General features: G+C 57.4%; 2 protein-coding genes across 8 annotated transcripts; both read right to left on the reverse strand.

The window, feature by feature from the left end:
* Nucleotides 1-245: 245 nt before the first annotated feature.
* TMEM208 (transmembrane protein 208) lies at nucleotides 246-5,789 on the reverse strand. Of its 2 annotated transcripts, XM_037409018.1 has the most exons (6): nucleotides 5,695-5,789; nucleotides 5,519-5,614; nucleotides 5,363-5,422; nucleotides 5,052-5,188; nucleotides 1,703-1,787; nucleotides 246-683 (listed from the first exon to the last, which is right to left on the reverse strand). In XM_037409018.1, the coding sequence occupies exons 1-6, from the start codon at nucleotides 5,698-5,700 to the stop codon at nucleotides 546-548; spliced, it is 522 nt and encodes a 173-aa protein (XP_037264915.1). In that variant the 5' UTR covers nucleotides 5,701-5,789; the 3' UTR covers nucleotides 246-545. The 2 variants fall into 2 exon arrangements, with proteins under 2 accessions (XP_037264915.1, XP_037264916.1); XM_037409019.1 differs by lacking the exon at nucleotides 5,363-5,422 and having other exon boundaries at nucleotides 247-683.
* Nucleotides 5,790-6,508: 719 nt separating this feature from the next.
* Nucleotides 6,509-15,734, reverse strand: ELMO3 (engulfment and cell motility 3). 6 transcript variants are annotated; one of them, XM_037409023.1, is made up of 20 exons: nucleotides 15,437-15,734; nucleotides 15,326-15,366; nucleotides 15,168-15,240; nucleotides 15,043-15,093; nucleotides 14,390-14,559; nucleotides 13,418-13,517; nucleotides 13,162-13,313; nucleotides 12,283-12,361; nucleotides 11,583-11,633; nucleotides 11,116-11,238; nucleotides 10,808-10,939; nucleotides 10,431-10,535; nucleotides 9,777-9,885; nucleotides 9,434-9,570; nucleotides 9,158-9,321; nucleotides 8,929-9,041; nucleotides 8,567-8,671; nucleotides 8,218-8,300; nucleotides 7,896-7,976; nucleotides 6,509-7,723 (listed from the first exon to the last, which is right to left on the reverse strand). In XM_037409023.1, exons 1-20 carry the CDS (start codon nucleotides 15,512-15,514, stop codon nucleotides 7,511-7,513), a joined length of 2,160 nt encoding a protein of 719 aa, XP_037264920.1. In that variant the 5' UTR covers nucleotides 15,515-15,734; the 3' UTR covers nucleotides 6,509-7,510. The 6 variants fall into 6 exon arrangements, with proteins under 6 accessions (XP_037264920.1, XP_037264921.1, XP_037264922.1 ...); XM_037409024.1 differs by lacking the exon at nucleotides 15,043-15,093; XM_037409025.1 differs by lacking the exon at nucleotides 9,777-9,885 and having other exon boundaries at nucleotides 9,434-9,526.
* Nucleotides 15,735-15,810: the final 76 nt, after the last annotated feature.

Raw genomic sequence — 15,810 nt, forward strand, 5'->3', positions numbered from 1 at the left:
TCAATCCCAAAAGCACCAGTTTTGGCTGCAAGCCCAGTTCACAGCACCCCCACGCTCCAATCTCGCAGAAACTGCAGGGTGTAGATGCTGTAGCAGGCTGGGCAGCACAAAGCAAGCCTGGGAAGGGATGAGACTGCTTCTCTTGAGGGATTTTGCTTTCCTCCACTCCAGGTCTCCAAGAACATGCTGGCATTTTTATCAACTCCCCTCTGCGAGCAGCCCTGTATGAATGCACTGCCAGCACAGTCAGTTAGACTCTGCTCTTTTATTACTATTTCCTTCAGCATTGCAATCCTTGGAACACGATACGGCACTGCTTTAAAAAGGTATTTACACATATCCCAGCATCATCCCCCTTGTCATCCCAAGGAGCAAGGCCTTGGCTGGTGCTAAGAAGCAACCAAGAGAAGTCTCTTGCGGCCTTTCTAGTGGAATGGCAGCAATGACAGAGGGCAGCATAGCTACTGCGATGGTTTCGGTCGCATCCCTGATGAAATAACAGCATGGAGATGAGAGACAGCGTTAATCTATCTCCCCAGCCAGGGCTAGAAGCGCTTCATCTGGCGGCGTTCTTGTCGGCGTTGCTTCTTCTCGTTTGGCTCCTGACCAGCAGGTGAAGAGTCGGCTGTAAGCCAGGGCCCCAGGATGTTCACCCACAGGAGGTAGAGAGCACGCCCCGGAGCCTGCAAAAACACAGGTCACTTTGGGGACAGCTCTGACAGGGTAGTGCTGCAGGCAGGAGGGCTGGACCTACTGAGGAAGCCAAAGGAGCTGGAGTATCTGTACAGGCTGGATCAGGAGCATCACAGGATGCATGGAAATCAAAGGCAGTGGCAGGTGTCCAAAATAAATGGCCTGACTTCATATGGTTTAAGAACTTGCATACATATACAGCCATCAGGCTTCACATATGGAAATACCAGCATCAGGACTGAATTATGCAGAAAGATTCAACTGCCCAGACATTCTGCCTCTCCCTTCTTCAGAAAACACCCGCATTTCTCTGAATTAAAAAAACAAGTGATCGAGATGGTCTTCAGGGGACAGCGAGCCTAGGCTGCCCCCTGCCAGGCCAGCTAGAAAGGAACTTGTGAGTAAGGACTGAAAGGAGAGAACTTTCTTTGCTCCCAACATTGCCTTGTCTTATCAAAGCAACTGTGGGATTTTTTTACCTAACATGAGACTTTTTGTCCTTCTGCAAAAGTAGTTTTAGCTGGGGGCACATGACAAATGTTTCAGGAGTAGAAAGAGTCTGATGTGTTAAGAGGAGACCAAAGCCTACAGCATTTTATCTACCAAGTGGCACAGTGTCCAGCAGTTCCCGGCCTCAGTCTGGGCTGGTGAATGACTGAGAAAACCAAACAAGAAGAAACACAGGCTGTTTGTCACAGTCACAAAAAGACTCTAAGCACAAAGATGGCTTTGATCTGCCTCATGTTTCTTACTGCCCTTTCACAGGACCAGAGAGAAAGGCCAAGGCCAGCCTAGTTTTTGCATGGTTGACCCAGAGGGATCAGGACTTCTATCCCTTGTACAGCCTCATTTTTAACAAGATTTGACAGGGAGATTAAAAAATTTATCAGAAAATAGTTTTGGTCTGAAACAGGACACTGAAATTAAATGGATAAATAATGTCCTCAGTCATGAAGACAGGGAAAGACAGGGACAATGTAGAGCAATAAGGAAAACCACAGGGGCTTACCAAGAGCCAGAAGTACCAGACATAAAGCGAGAAGCAGCTCAGCACTTGGACTATAGCTGTCAGCAGGATCACATCCTTGAGGTGCCTGAGGGAAGAAAAGCAAAACATTAACCTTCTGTTCTAGCCCCTGCCGAATACACCAGCTCCTCTGCCAACACAGCCTGTCTACACTGCCTCCGGGGAGCAACCCTGCCCAGCCGACCGAAGAGCTGTCCCTGCACCTGCGCTTTGCCCCACATGGTGATCTAGAAGAATCAGAGCAGAAAACAAAATAAAGAAATAAAGCTGATGAGCTAAAGAGCTAGGCTCCCTCTGAAAAGGGACACTGAGAAAGCTGAGGGATGGGGGGGGGGAGAGGGGGGGGGAATCAGCAACAAACCCACCACCCTCACAGCCTACAACAGAAGCCAGCACCTGCCAATTTGACATGTATCATGGCATAAAGTATAGCTGCCCGTGGCTGGCTGCAATAAAGGGAAGCATGAATCTTCCCTGTGCCATTTCACAGGCTGACAGACACACTCAGGATCACCAAAGGGCCGGAGTGCTGCAAGGACATGCACACCATCACCTGCAAGCTGAGCTACAGCGACACATGTCTCCCCCTCCCCTCCTGCTTATCCGACTCCAGGGTCTTCCCCACCAGCCTGAGGCAGAGCTGAGAGCAGCTACAGGGAGGGGAACAAGCTGCCCACACCTCAGCCACCACTCTCGGGGGGGGGGACGGACGGGACCTGACACCCAAGAGAGGTGAACAGGGATGAGGTTTTCAACACAAGCCACAGGGAGTGCCATGACAGGTTAGAAATATGCCAACTTTCACTCCCATTAAATCATCATCTGCTGGAGTAAGAAACGCTCGAATCGCATCCAAGAACAGAGTCAAGAAAACAAAGGCAAAGGCAATGGTAATGAAACAGCTCGTCTCATTCTGGCCAGCACAGCACAAAGCAAAGTGACCAGAAACAACTGGTTTAGGCTGGGACACTGTCATCAACTCCAGACAGTGCAGAATCCACCATCAATAGCTCTGTGATGAGACACTGAAGTTCAGAAATCTCATGCATCACCGGAGGCCAGGAGGGTGATGGCAGAGCTCCCATGAACCCAGCTCTCCCAGAGACCAGCAAGATCGGTTTTCCTCAACCCCAGAGGAACACAAAGCATCTGTTTCAGTTACAGGCAGCATGAGAGAAATGCCCTCGTATCTGCAGCATTCCAGAAGCTGCTCCAAAAGAGCATGCATTCATCAGCTGTAGCACACTCAGCTGAGAGGCAAGAAAACATCCACCGCTTTCTGAAAGTAACCGCTGGCCCAGACTGGTTCCCTGATCCCCAAAGCTAATTTAGAGCACTTCACCAGACAGACACAGCCGGTGGGAGGAGCACTGAGTGTTTGTTAACACTTCATGTTCATGTAGCAAGCTTAAACTACTGAGACTTGCACTCATGGCTGAGGGCTCTGCACAGGCTCAGGTACAAAAGTACAGGGTAAGGATAGGAACTTCAGCTGCGCAGGTTTTGTCTTTACAGGTCCGCCTCCTCCGTGTTTTGCACAACCCATGCCTCGGACAAGCATCAATTCACTTTAACGTGTCATAAAATTCACCCCAACAGTGTACTGCTCAGGCAGAAAAACCTTGGAGCCTCAGTACTAAGGGAAGCACCACGACTGCAACCAGGACTGCGGCAGTGCTACAGCTGTACCCACCACCTTTTCAGAGCAGGCAAGGGGATCCCTGTGCTAACGCCTGTCAGTCATTTCCCCTGACAGCACCATCACACACAGGCACAGGGCAGTTACTGGGGCACCCACTCTGCCTCGGTGCCTTATACATCTCCCAAAGGCATCCCCCAACTAAGGGGATAGGCCAGACAGCATCAAACTTCTGTATCTTCCTTACCTGACTGCCCCATGCTGTGTTTCACAAAAAAGGGTATCCAAACTACCTAACACTTCCACTCAGAACCAAAACAATGTAAAACTGGAGAAAAGTGCTCAGCTGACCAGCAGGAAAAAGTCCCTGTAGGATGAAAAGGACATAAAGCGCCTGGCTCACAGAACACACTGGAAATAACCCCTTCTTTACAGACACCTCATCCCTCAGCTGAGTCCCTTATCTGAGTCACTCTGGCTGCAGGTACAAGATTTACTACTCCACTAAAAAAAACACAAGACGAGAGCTCATCCTGTGCAGAGACAGCAGGTTCTGTGCCGCAGAAGTCATTCTGACTGCTGATAACATCCCTGGGCATCTGCTGGGTGCAGAAATAAAACTTACGTTAAGAAAACCAAAAATATTTAAATCAATACATGGCCCTTCCAGCACAAGAACACTTGATGTGATGCAGACAACTCTGCTGGCAGCCAGGCCCCACTGTGTTTCTTCAAAAGCCTGGCAGCAAGGGAAAAGTGGAGGTAAACCTGGAACTGGAGGCCGAGGACATGGCAGGGAAGGGGACAAGTACCCCAGGTACCTCACTGGGCACGTGCTGAAGGACCCCAGCAGAAGGTGGGAAGGTGGGCCAACGGACAGAGGTGAGGGCAGGGAGGACAGAGAGAAAGGCCTGATGTGTCCACAACTGCCTGGCAGTGTTCTGTAACTACTTTGGGGCTTACCGTTGGAAAACAAGTAAATCTAGAAGGTATTTCTGCTGTTTCAGTATTGTTACCTCCTTATTTTATTTAACAGTGCTTTGCAGGGATTACTGTTGTGTGTTCCTTGACTGAATAAAAAAGTTACAGCACCACCAAGAACATTGGACAGGCAAACACTTGGCACTGTCTGCAGACAGACACGAGGAACACACAAGCAGAAGGGGCAGGAAAGGCTGAGGAGGTGAGAGCAGCTGGCTAGGACAGAAAGCAGGTTTTTCTTATGTGTAGAACAGTTCAAGATATGGTCAGTTTGCAGCCAGGATGGAGTAACTGGCAGTGTGTGCCCCTCTGCTCTGTCAAGCAGTGATGGTTTAAAAAGAAAACACATATCTGTGTGTTGCAGAAGCATGTCAGCGCTGTTCCTCCACTGAAAGACTGTTGTAAGCTGCTCCAGCTGATGCGTCTGGGATCTCCTACCTGCGTGCCTCAGCCCTAAGGTTCCAGGCTGACCTACCCACACAGCAGCTCACAACCAGTGCGCACCAGATCAAGCGCTCAGATAACAAGAAGTTTAGGTACGTTCCCAGAAAAAACGGCTACAGGCTTCCAGCAGCCCCATGCCCATGCCAGTGGGCAAGCTGGGGTGGGAGCAGAGGCCTGGCCTTCCCCTTTGAGGGCTCCCCTGGCTCTGCATGCACGCTCAGGCAGCAGGTCCTGCTCACCTGGACTCGTGCGGGTGTGGACACTCACTCTGCCATCCCCTGCTCCATATTCAGGTCAATTCCCCCGTCGGCAAGGCTGCCATCGTCTGTGAAAGACGGCTTTGCCATGGAGCTCATGGACCGGTAGCTGGTGCCATAGACCACGGAGCTGAAGACGAACGCTAGCTGCAACAAGGGAACACGCGTCAGCCGCCAAAGCCGCGATCCCCGGGCAGGGTGGCGGGGCCTGCTGGCCTTGCCCATCACGGCAACCGGGAAAGGAGCCGGCTGGCCACCGGGCCGGACCCAGGTGCCCCCCATCGGGGCAGCAGACAGCCGTGCAGCGGGCCGGGCGCTCACCCACGTCCAGGCGGAGGCAGCGGGGTAGAAGATCACCAGGTTCACCACGACGTAGACGCCCTGCGGAGAGAACACGGCACGGCTGTCTGCCCTGCCCGGCCCCGCCCGGGGCCTGGACCTCCCCTCCCCGTCCCGCCCGCCCCCGGCCGCACTCACGGAGGCCCCCAGGATGATGCGGAGGTAGAAGCGCAGCGTCTCCCGGTTCTCCTCGAAGATCTGCTTCTTCCCCTTGGTCCCCGCCTTCCCCTTGGGCTGCGGAGCCAAGAGAGGCGGTCAGCGGCCTCGCCCGCCCCGGGCCCCCGGGCGCCCGCATCCCCGGCCCCGCCACTCACCGCCATGGCCGCACCGGCTCCGCTTCCGGTCCCCGCCGGAAGTGCCCTGCGGGAAGGGCCCCGGACACGGTGGCCCGGGCCTACCTCAGGCGGGGCAGGGGCAGGGGCAGGGGCAGGGGCAGGGGCAGGGGCAGGGGCAGGGGCAGGGGCAGGGGCAGGGGCAGGGGCAGGGGCAGGGGCAGGGGCAGGGGCAGGGGCAGGGGCAGGGGCGGCCGGGACCCCCGCGCCCGTCCCCGCTCCCCAGCCCCAGGCCACCCTGTGGCCTTTCCCGTGCAGCCCGCGGGGCGCCAGTGCCTGCTCGCCCCACTGCAGCCCGTCGCCTCCCCTCGGCTCGTAGGGGAAGGTCCCCACCAGTACCCCGGGCACCCCGAGCCCGGCCTGAGGCCGAGGGCCCCGCCACTCCCGCCGGCTCCTGGGAGGTGCTGGGACGCGTGGGGCAAAAGCTGGAACAGCCTCCCTTGGAACAGCCTCTTTGTGGCCAGGATGCTGCTCTCCAGGCCTCAGGCCCAAGAGGTGCTGGCCTGCTTGCAGGAGCTGAGCCTGGCCGACTTGTCACCGGGACCGCTGGCAGCAGCCCCAGGCCTTCCCAGCTGGGAACAGCCTCGGCTGGAGCCCCACGGCCACCTTCCTCGGAGGCGATTTGACTCAATCCCTGCTCTTCAAGAGCAGGAACAAAATTTTCCCACCAGCCACCCTCCAGGCTTCTTCACACTCCCGCAGCACTGCAGCACCATCCCAGTTTTGCCACTTTGGCCCTTTTTTGCCCCACAGTCAGCCCGACCTCTTCCCCAATCCTTTGGAAAGGACACGGTCCTGAGTTCTCCACAAATGTTTTATTGTCCCAATGCGCGGGAGGCAGAGGTACAGTCAGAGCCCTGGCAACCTGCAGCTGCAGCTGTTACCGCAGTACCCCTGGGAGAAGCTGTAGGCACAAGGAGGTGCAGGGCACCGGCGTGGGAGCCATGGGGGCCAGCGAGGAGGTAGCTTGTCATGGTGCAGTAGTGCAGCAGCATGACTGAAGTGTGCAAGTACCCACCCAGGGCAGGGGAAGGCACTGTGACTGGCACAACGCCAAGTGCCGGGCAGACCTGAGTCTGTTTCCTTACTGCAGGCACGGTGGCAGCGAGTCTCTGCCCAGCTGAGTGCTGGGGACAGGGTGCTTGTACCCTAAACAGCCCCCTTCCAGGACTGGGAGCACACAGCGCTCAGCAAAAAAAGTTTCAGTGTGAGAGGTACCTGGCTGGGCAGGCACACCGTGCTCAGGAGATGCCGTCTGCTTGCCAAACCAAGTGGAAAGGAGTGTTTTATCCTTTTTCTAACCACTTTCCTAACCAGAAAAGATCCCCTACACTGGTGGGGAGAGTCAGACAGTGCAGATTCGTACCTTTGTAGTGCTGCACCCACCTCCAGCTGCCCCAGGTCTGCCTGTACCTTTATTCCTGCCTGCACTCATGCCCTCTCTGCCCAAAGCCTGGCTGCAGTAGGGGAGGGTAAGCGCCACCACAGAGGGGTTCAGCTCTCTGGAAAGTATTTCATCTGGCCTTCCAGTGGCAGGGGGGGAAAAGCAGCTGGGTCATGCCACCTCAAACAGGAGCCCAATGCTCGGTGGCTCATCCCTGTGCTCTCGCAGGAGGGCAGGACACAAGCAATGAAGGGTAAGCAGTTCTCCCCAGGGTGGGCAAGGTGCAGGCAGCACATGCCCAAGCACCCAGCCAGTGCCTGGGCTCATCCCTTTGGTCTGGTGACAAGGGACAGAACCTGGAGGAAGGGGTTTGATTTGGGGGGGCACAGAGGGGGACAGGGCACAGGGAGGAACTCACTGCTCTGCGTGGCTGAAGTCATAGCAGAAGTTTAAGTTGCTGGGGGGCTTTGGGATGGGAGGGGGTGTGTCGGGGATGCTGATGTTCTCCAGGTCTAGGAGCCGCAGCTTGAGCTCCATGGACAGCAGGACATCGAGGTCCGTCTGTGTTCGCTCGCTTGTCATCTCCTTGCCCAAGAGCACGTTCAGCCCATCCGTCCAGAGGCAAAACTGGGGAAGCAGAGCACAGGTGTCCCTGGTGCCAGCCCTGCCAGCCCCCCCTCCCCTCACTGTGGCTCCCACCCCAGGGACACACACAGGCACAACTCCCTTCCCTGCCTCCTGTCCCCTGGCAAGGACACCTGGCCGCAGCCTGTCTCCCCAGTGGGCCCTTGGAGCTCACCTCATACCGGGTGGGGGCAACAAAGCTGAGGCAGTATTCCTCCACATCATACACAATGGAAAAGGCCAGCTCCAGGACGTCCTGCAGGGACAGCACAGGGGGTAGCTGGCTTCTCAGTGGGACTCCTTCCAGCCCCAGCAGGGTTCAGAGCAGGAGCTGCCTCCCAGCCCCCTCCTCTGTGCCCCAGAAGACCTAAGAGGTCTCCAGTCTCAAGCCACATCAAAAAGCATCCACCACCACCCACCTACCACCAAACTCCATCACCAGCTGGGGAGGGGAGCATGCTGGGCCCCCTGTGCAAGGCAGAGTGGGAAGTGCTGACCTTGTTCTGCTTCCCAGAGCTCTTCTCCTTCGTGTGCAGACACTCCTTCCCCACGAGCAGCATCTTCATGTCTGCCACAGGAACTGGGGCAAGCAGAGGAGTTATGAGTGGCTGCCCTCCTCTCCTCTCCCCCAGGTCCCTGGTGCTCAGAGCCCAGCAGAGCCTGTGTGTGGGGGCTCACAGCCATCCGCAGCTTGGGGGGCGAGGGGTGTGGGCTCAAGCCACCCTGCAGTGCCCTTTGGAGAGCCAGCCCACCCCAGCCTGAACTCGCACAGCTCTCAGTCCCTGGTACCAGTGGGCACTGGCTCCCCTCCCTCCTTCTCACCCTCTCATTCTCTCCATCACTTACTTTTCTCTGGCAGGCTCTCGATGGGGGGAGAGAGCACCCCCTCCTCCACGCCCCCATAGTGCAGCACTTTGTGGTTGGGTGACAGGCGGCAGTACCAGAGCTTGTCTGTGGCAGAGGGACCATTGGGAAATGCTCAGCATCCCCCTGCTGAGGTCCCCTTCCCTGCAAGGACAGAGCTGCCCCCTCATCAGCACACCCCATTTGGTCCCACCCCGGGGTTAGCCCAAGCCACCCAGAGAGCTGGGCGTGCTGCGCTGCTCCCTGCAGATTAACTTCAACTTCCCCGGTGGCAGGGGATGAGGGGACAAGCCTCAGCACCCCCTCCCGGGACCCCCAGCCAGGAGCAGAGGGCTGGCACTCACCCTGCCTGCGGCGGCTGCTGATCTTGCGGAAGAGGGTGCCTTTGCAGAGGTGCAGCAGGCGCTGCTGTCGGATCAGCTCCAGGAGCTCTGGCTTCAGCCTCTCACGCAACTCCCTGGGGTGAAAGCCAGCAGAAGAGGAGCACGGCCACTTCAACAGGCACCTGCTGACCTTCCCAGCCCCACAGCATCTCCCACCACAGCCCTGGGCCCCTGCCCATAGCCCACTCACAGCACGGGCACAGCCAGCGTCTCCTCCTGGTGCAGCCGCTCTGTTTGCCGCAGCTTCAGGATCTCGCTGTAGTTCAGTGCATTCACTCTGGTCTTGAATAGCTCCAGGGAGGTGGGCTTGAGGGACAAGGTCCTGGTGATCTGCTCCCGCACCACCTGCAGCACCTGCGGGGCCCAGGATGTCACCCCCAGTCGGGTGACATCCCCCAGAGCCCTTGCATTTACGCACAGCCCCATGGCCCCAGCTGCCATCTGGGGCCACAGCATCCCCTCACACCTTGTCAAAGTCCTCCTGGGTAGCACGCATCTCCTTCCAGGTCTTATTCACCAGCTGGATACAGATGCAGAAGAGCTCTTCAAAGAAATGATCCTGCCCGAAGAACATAGGGTAAAAGGCCTGAGCCACCTCCGAGCCTGTGGTGAGAAGGACAGATGATGCCAGACTTCCCAGTTTTTCCAGGGGATTTCTGTCCAGCCCTACCTCCCCTTCCCCTGCCTTTGGCCACGCCAGGGCCTGGTGGCCCCATGTACATAGCCCCCTACCCTGGCAGTGTGGTTTTGCTCCTGCCAGCCGGCAGGCAGCAGGGCAGGGACAAGGACAAGCCGGGGTGCACACATACACGGCTCTCCAACGTGCAGGATCTCACAGAGGATCAGGGTGAGCTGGATGCTGCTGCGAGCGAAGGGGCATTCATGTTTGTCTTCCCGGCTGCTGTTCTCAAGGACAAACTGGAGGAGAGGGTCGTTGCCTCACATTACATGGGCCACAGACCCAGACAGCTGCCCCAACAGCAGGGCTCAGACATTCCATGCTCCTCCTGAACTTCCTAGTCGAGCTGTCCCCCCAGGTTAAGCCATCCCAAACAGAAGCAGTAAAGTCTCCCCAAAAACCAGCTCTGGCTGCACCCTTCCCATGCTGCAGCATGGGAGCTAATCACAAGCACAGCAGGTTGGAGCATGGCCAACGCTCTGCAGCCGCTGGCTGGTTTTGCCCAAGTTGCCCCAGTCTGCTCAGACATGAGCAAGGCCTGGAAGCCAATCTGTGGTCAAAACACTACAAATTACAGGGACCCTTAGTGCCACCAGCCTCAAATGACTGCTCCCACACACAGGGAGGACTCAGCTCCATCTGAAACAGGGAAACAGCAGGACACTTGCCCAGAAAGGACATCCTTGCCTGGGTTTGGCCAAGGACAGGCAACAGAGAAAGGGAGAGAAGGTGGAGATCCACCAGCACCTCTCTGCCAGGGAGTTCTCTGGCAGAGCGCACGCACCCTGCTATAGGCGTTGGGGGTGTGCCTGGAGAAATACACCATGTTGTCGAGGGCAAGGAGTCCCGGTGGGGCACGGCGGAGGTCCTCTGCTGGGTTGCTGTTGTTCTAGGACATAAAAAGATGTGATTTAGCAGCTCCTGCTTTCTTCTCCAAGCAGCAGAGTCCTCCCAACGCAGCCATGGGGTTTTGCCTTTTGAGACCCAAGAGCTCAGCTGCACTCGTTGTTCAGGAGTGACGAGGGAGCAGGAGGGAGGTACTGCATGGTGGCCCATGAGTGTCCACAGGGACACCAGGATTAGGGAACCATCAGAAGGTTCTGCCCAGGGTGGGTGGCAAAGCCAGCGTGCAGCTGGGGAGGGGCTGCAGGGGAGACTCACCATGAAGCCCAGCTTGCGGAACTCCTTGGCACACAGGGATCGCCGGCGCTCAGTGCTGAAGTTGCTGGCAGGCGCCTCACCTTCCGACTCAAAGGCGGTTTGGCGCAGTGACTGGAGGAGCTCCCGCTGTTCCTGGAGGGAAAGCAGAGAGGAGGGGATGCCGGTGAGCCTCATGCAAGCAGGTTCTCCCAGGACAAACTGATGATGAAATCAAATGTGCTGTGTTCACCCAAAGGCAAACCTTCACCCGCCTCTACTTCCACAGGTAGAAGAGACTGGGGCCAGAGTTGCAAGGAGAGTGCCCAGACCTGTGAGTAGGGATCCATGGAGGTCCTCATGCGACGCTCACACAGGTTGAGGCTGACAGACTGCAGCACATACAAGTAATGGGCCATCTCATCCCCCAGCGGCTCGGAGCTGTGTATGATATTCTACAGGAGACCGTGAGTCAGGATGTTCCCTCAGGCTGCTGCTCCCAGTTCCTCCAAGCCCAGGCCCAACAGCCCCAGCCCAGCAGGTCCTGCTGCTCACAGGGGTGTTAGGAAGTGGGCAGCTCCCCTCGGGGCTGGGCGAGAGCTGGGTACACTGAAATGCAGGCAGCCAGGGGCACAACCCTGGGCATGTGGGTGCCAGCACAGCAGCAACCATAGGAGGCAAGGAAGGAGTGCAGGGCACGCAGGGCACCCAGTCAGGCATGGTCACCAAAGGCTGGGGAGGAAAGGAAGCACAGAGGATGAAGTGCAGAGCAGACCCTTGCATCACCCCGGCTCCTCACCTTGTGGATAAACTGCCTGATATTCTTCTCCCTCAGGTAGTCCATCATGTCCTAGGAATGGAAGAGGCCGTGAGATGTTTCCCAGCTCAGCACATCACCATTTCCCCAAAAAAGTCAGTGTTCCCTCTGCAGACCCGCTTCCCTGCTATGCCACAGGCAGGGTGGGGACAGAAAGGAACAGGGAGTCTCAAGAGTGACACTGGTGAGCAGGAGACCTGCCCCTAGCTTCCACTGCCCTGGCAGCCAGGACTATCCCACTCCAAACGGGCTCAAACAGATCCTGCCCCACCAGGCTTCTAGGACAGGTTGTGGCAGTCAAGAAGAGGCAGAGCGAGGATGCTGACTTTAAACATCTCTGGGCACCTCTAACAGCCCCACCATCCCAGAGAACACAAACACTACAGTGGAGGGCCCAGCTGCCCAAGACCCCATCACAGGGGGGCCCAGCCATGATGGCCCAGATGTGCCAGATGCTGGGTCTGAGCCAGGGCCATCGCAGTCACTGTGCCACCACCAGCTGTGATAATTCTCTCCTGCCATTTGAGACCTTGCATCCCCCCCAAAACTCCTCCAAGGGGTGTGAGACAGCAAAGGCTTCTTGGCAGAGCACCTGTGTGACAGGGACACTGCGGTGCTGGGGTCTGCAATGCCCCCCACCCTGCCATCGCCCAGGCCCTGCCTACAGAGCACAGCCCCTTACCCGCCGCTCAGCATCAGTCGCAGCCAGCAGCAGCGCAATGAGCAGGGCCATCGCCTTCAGCTGCAGCTGGGCATCTGTCCTGCAGAAGGGGTATGATGAGGATGACAGTCACCAGCTCTGAGGATGGTCTTGCCCACCCCAAAGCAGAGTCCTCTCCCCACTTCACTGCTGGACCCCACTGCACAGAGCTGGGAGACCCAGGGAGGACAGAGCCATGAGTGAGCAGCTGCTGACAGCAGGGCCGGCGGGGGAGACGGCCCCCACAGCTGTGATTGCAGAGCAGCCCTGGATGGATCAGATACTGCTCTGCACGCACCCATGGGTGCAGTGTTTGGGAGCTGCAGGAAAACCCAGGGTGAGCAACAGACAGGACTGTCTGGAAGGAGCCCTGGGCATGAACCTCTGCATTCTCTAGAAAGGAAAACCTCCAAACTGAAAAGATGCAGAGGTATGAGAAAGATGAGGGAATAAAGAACCCCCCTTAGCTGAGGGATTTAACAGACTGTTCAGAACAGCACCATCACCCCCAAGTTGCAGGGAATACACTACTGCTCCTAAATACACCGGGGAAAGGGAAGAACCAATGCCAGAAAAACGGCAGGTCACTTAAAGAACTAAAATATCTGAATGGAAAAGGCCATGAATGAAAGAATCTGACCTGGAAATGGGATGGTTTCCAGGCCAGTCCATCCCTCCCCCAGCAGTGGGGACAGGACAGGCTGCCCACCCACAAGTTGTTTAGGAAGGGACAATACTACATTGTGTCAGGGATAATCAGAAGCGATGTGGAGAAATCGCCTCCCTTGCCTCATCCCCACCGGCTTTGGGATAGAGCCGAAGAGTGCTCGAGCCGAAGAGTGCTCTGGCCTCCCCACTTACACCTGGAGGTGGGTAAGGAGACGATCTAACGTCACTTCTTTTTTGACTAGCTCAAAGAGGAGGCGACTGGTAGGCACCATGTTCTCCAAGATGGACAAGGAGAGTTGCTGGATAGATGCATCCACTGCATTCATATTTACGTAACTCACTACCTACGAGACACAAAACCATCTGTCCATGGCAGGCTGAGCCTGGGTGACGAGGGCAACAAGGAATCCCAAGGGCACAGGCTGCGGAGACTGCAGAAGACCCTTACCTTCTTGATGAAGGCTGCACTAAGGGTCTCCCAGGAAACAAAATCATGCTCCATCAGCTCCATGAAGGCCTTCAGGGTGTGCACTAGCATCTCCCCTGTACTGGAAGAACAGATAAGTAAATGCAGTGAGGACGGCCCCAGATAGCCCCCAGTCACCAACCGTAAGATGGGAGTACACTTGCACGTTGGTGGGTACCTTAGAAATAGCTAGAGACGGAGAGAGCAGCAAGCAGGAGAAGAAAGGAAAGAGAGCCTTGGGTAAGAAATGGAGCTTTTGCTTAGTCATTCCAGGAAGTGGAGGCAGGGGAAGTTCAACAGTTACTGGAAAGCTGTGCTACCACAGTACAAAGATCACTGCAGTCAAGCCCTCAGGAAAGCCAAACCACCCCAAATCCCTCCCCCTACTTCCAAGAAACACATGCCACGCTGCCTGGTTTTAGGCTCCTTGCCCTCTGTGAGACAGGAGCTCAGAGGAGATGCACCATCACGTCCTGACAGAGTCAAGTAGGCACAAGTATTTGGCAACCAGGGTTTTCTTGATCTGCCTGCAGACCTCTCACAGCTAAAACCCAGGGCAGAGGCATCGTTTGGGGTAGCAGGAACGAGCAGCAGCAGAGGCTAAGGTCATTGCAGGAGGTTTCCTGGTAGCAAAACCCATGAGGCTGCAGATGACCCAGCCAGCAAAGGGGTGAGAGTTTCATGTCTAGGCACATTCATGTGGAGTCAGGACCACAGACCCACAGGGACCTTTCCCTGGCTGCCAGCGTGGGGGGACACAACCACCTACCTGCCAGTAAGGAGCCTGCAGAGCCAAGCACCCTGCCACTGGCACTGCCCTTCATGCTGCAGCACAGGGATCGACAAGCCAGGAACACGAACAGAGTCCATGCCAATGCCCATGGAGCTCATGCAGCATTAGCAAGGGAGAAGAAAAGTCAAGAACTACCAGGAAGGTCCTCTTCTGATACTCACTCATTCCCTTCTTCCACAATAGAGAAGATTTGCTTCAAGCCATTCCTGTTGATGAACTCCTGAGCAAAGGTAACATCTTGGGAGAGGCTTGCAAGCTTCTTCAGTGAGTCAGTCTTCACGTCCAAGTTGTTGCTCTGGATCCCGCTGTACAACCGCTCTGCTTCTTGGTCCTACCAGGAAGGACAGAATCAAGCCAAAGGGGCTCATTGAAAGACAGCGAGAAGCTCGGAGAAGGCTGGAAGAGCTTAAGCACAGGTTTTGGAAGGAGGCTTAGGCTACAGCAGCCCAGGTGAGGAGCTGGACCAAGAGACAGAGCCACCAGAGCAGAGACCAGGAGGAGCTGAGGAAGGAGGTCAAGCTGGCATGACGCTAAGAAAGCCTGATGAGTTGGCCCACGTGTCCAAAGCATCTCAGGATAGTTTAGTTTCTCTTCAAACTCCCCCAGGCTCTGCTGAGGGAGAATGAAGGCTGGGACAGGTCTCCTCCCCGTGTTATTTCTGCTGGGTCTCAGGCACCGAGCGGACCCATCACGAGCTATACATCACCGAGCGAGGCAGTGGCTGAGGGCCTGGAGCACCGCATCACCCCACAGCCGGGGGACATCCCACCAGAGCACACGGTGGAGAAGGAGACGAGGGGACGGAGGGATGTACCGGAGAGGTGGTCAGCTGCAAAATGCTCCCATTCTTAATCTCCCCGCGGTTCTGTAAGGGGCAAGGAAGCAGTGAGCCAGCGAGTGCACGCCAGCAGGGCTGGGGGGGCTGGGGGGGTGCCTCACCGACTCGGTGATGTAGGTCTGCCGCCCGTCCGCGTACTGCAGGGCATAGCGCTCGGCGTTGGGCAGGCTCCACCTGAAGCGATGGGCGGCCGGTCACAGCACCGCAGGGCGAGTGCCAGCCGCCGCCGGGCCCGGGCGGCCCTCACCGCGGTACTCACGCGTCGCAGACGTCCTTGAGCACCGAGGCCAGGGGCTTGGTCTGCAAGCGAGAGGGTGGCCATGAGCCGGGGCGGGGGGCCAGGGTGGCGCTGGGGGGTGCCGGGCAGTACCTGCTGGAGCTCGATGAGCTGCGGGATGGCTCCCACCATCTGGATGGCGATCTTCACCACGTCCTTGGGCGGCGGCATGGCCCCCGCGGCGGCACCGGCACCGCTCGGCTCCCCGCCCCGCCGCGCCGCAGTTCCGGGTCGCCGCTGCCACCGCCTCCCGCAGGGGCCCCGCTGCCGGCCCGAGGCTCTGCCGCCACCGTCACCCTCGATGGAGGTGCCGGCCGCAGCCCAAGCAGGCCCGGCCTCCTCACCTGAGCTGACGCGGGCGGCGAGACCCACCTCCGCGGCGAGGCCGGGGCCTCCCTCGGGCCGGGCCCAGTCCCGGGGGGCGCAGGAGCCGCTGCGCTGTGCGGGGGCCCGTCCGGTCGAGGGGC

Source organism: Falco rusticolus, chromosome 15, assembly GCF_015220075.1.
Source record: "Falco rusticolus isolate bFalRus1 chromosome 15, bFalRus1.pri, whole genome shotgun sequence".
NCBI classification, from domain to species: Eukaryota; Metazoa; Chordata; class Aves; order Falconiformes; family Falconidae; genus Falco; species Falco rusticolus.

Bases quoted from the DNA above. Each gene is read 5' to 3' on its own strand.
- TMEM208 (XM_037409018.1), bottom strand. The intron at 5,189-5,362 runs GTGAGCGCCCGG...CCCTTGTTGCAG, and splicing joins CTGCCTCCGCCTGGACGTGG to CTAGCGTTCGTCTTCAGCTC. The intron at 1,788-5,051 runs GTGAGTGTCCAC...TTCTTCCCTCAG, and splicing joins ATGGAGCAGGGGATGGCAGA to GCACCTCAAGGATGTGATCC.
- ELMO3 (XM_037409023.1), bottom strand. From the start codon at position 15,514: ATGCCGCCGCCCAAGGACGTGGTGAAGATCGCCATCCAGATGGTGGGA. The intron at 10,536-10,807 runs GTGAGTCTCCCC...TTTATGTCCTAG, and splicing joins TCCGCAAGCTGGGCTTCATG to AACAACAGCAACCCAGCAGA. The intron at 9,571-9,776 runs GTATGTGTGCAC...TTCTCACCACAG, and splicing joins CCTGCACGTTGGAGAGCCGT to GCTCGGAGGTGGCTCAGGCC.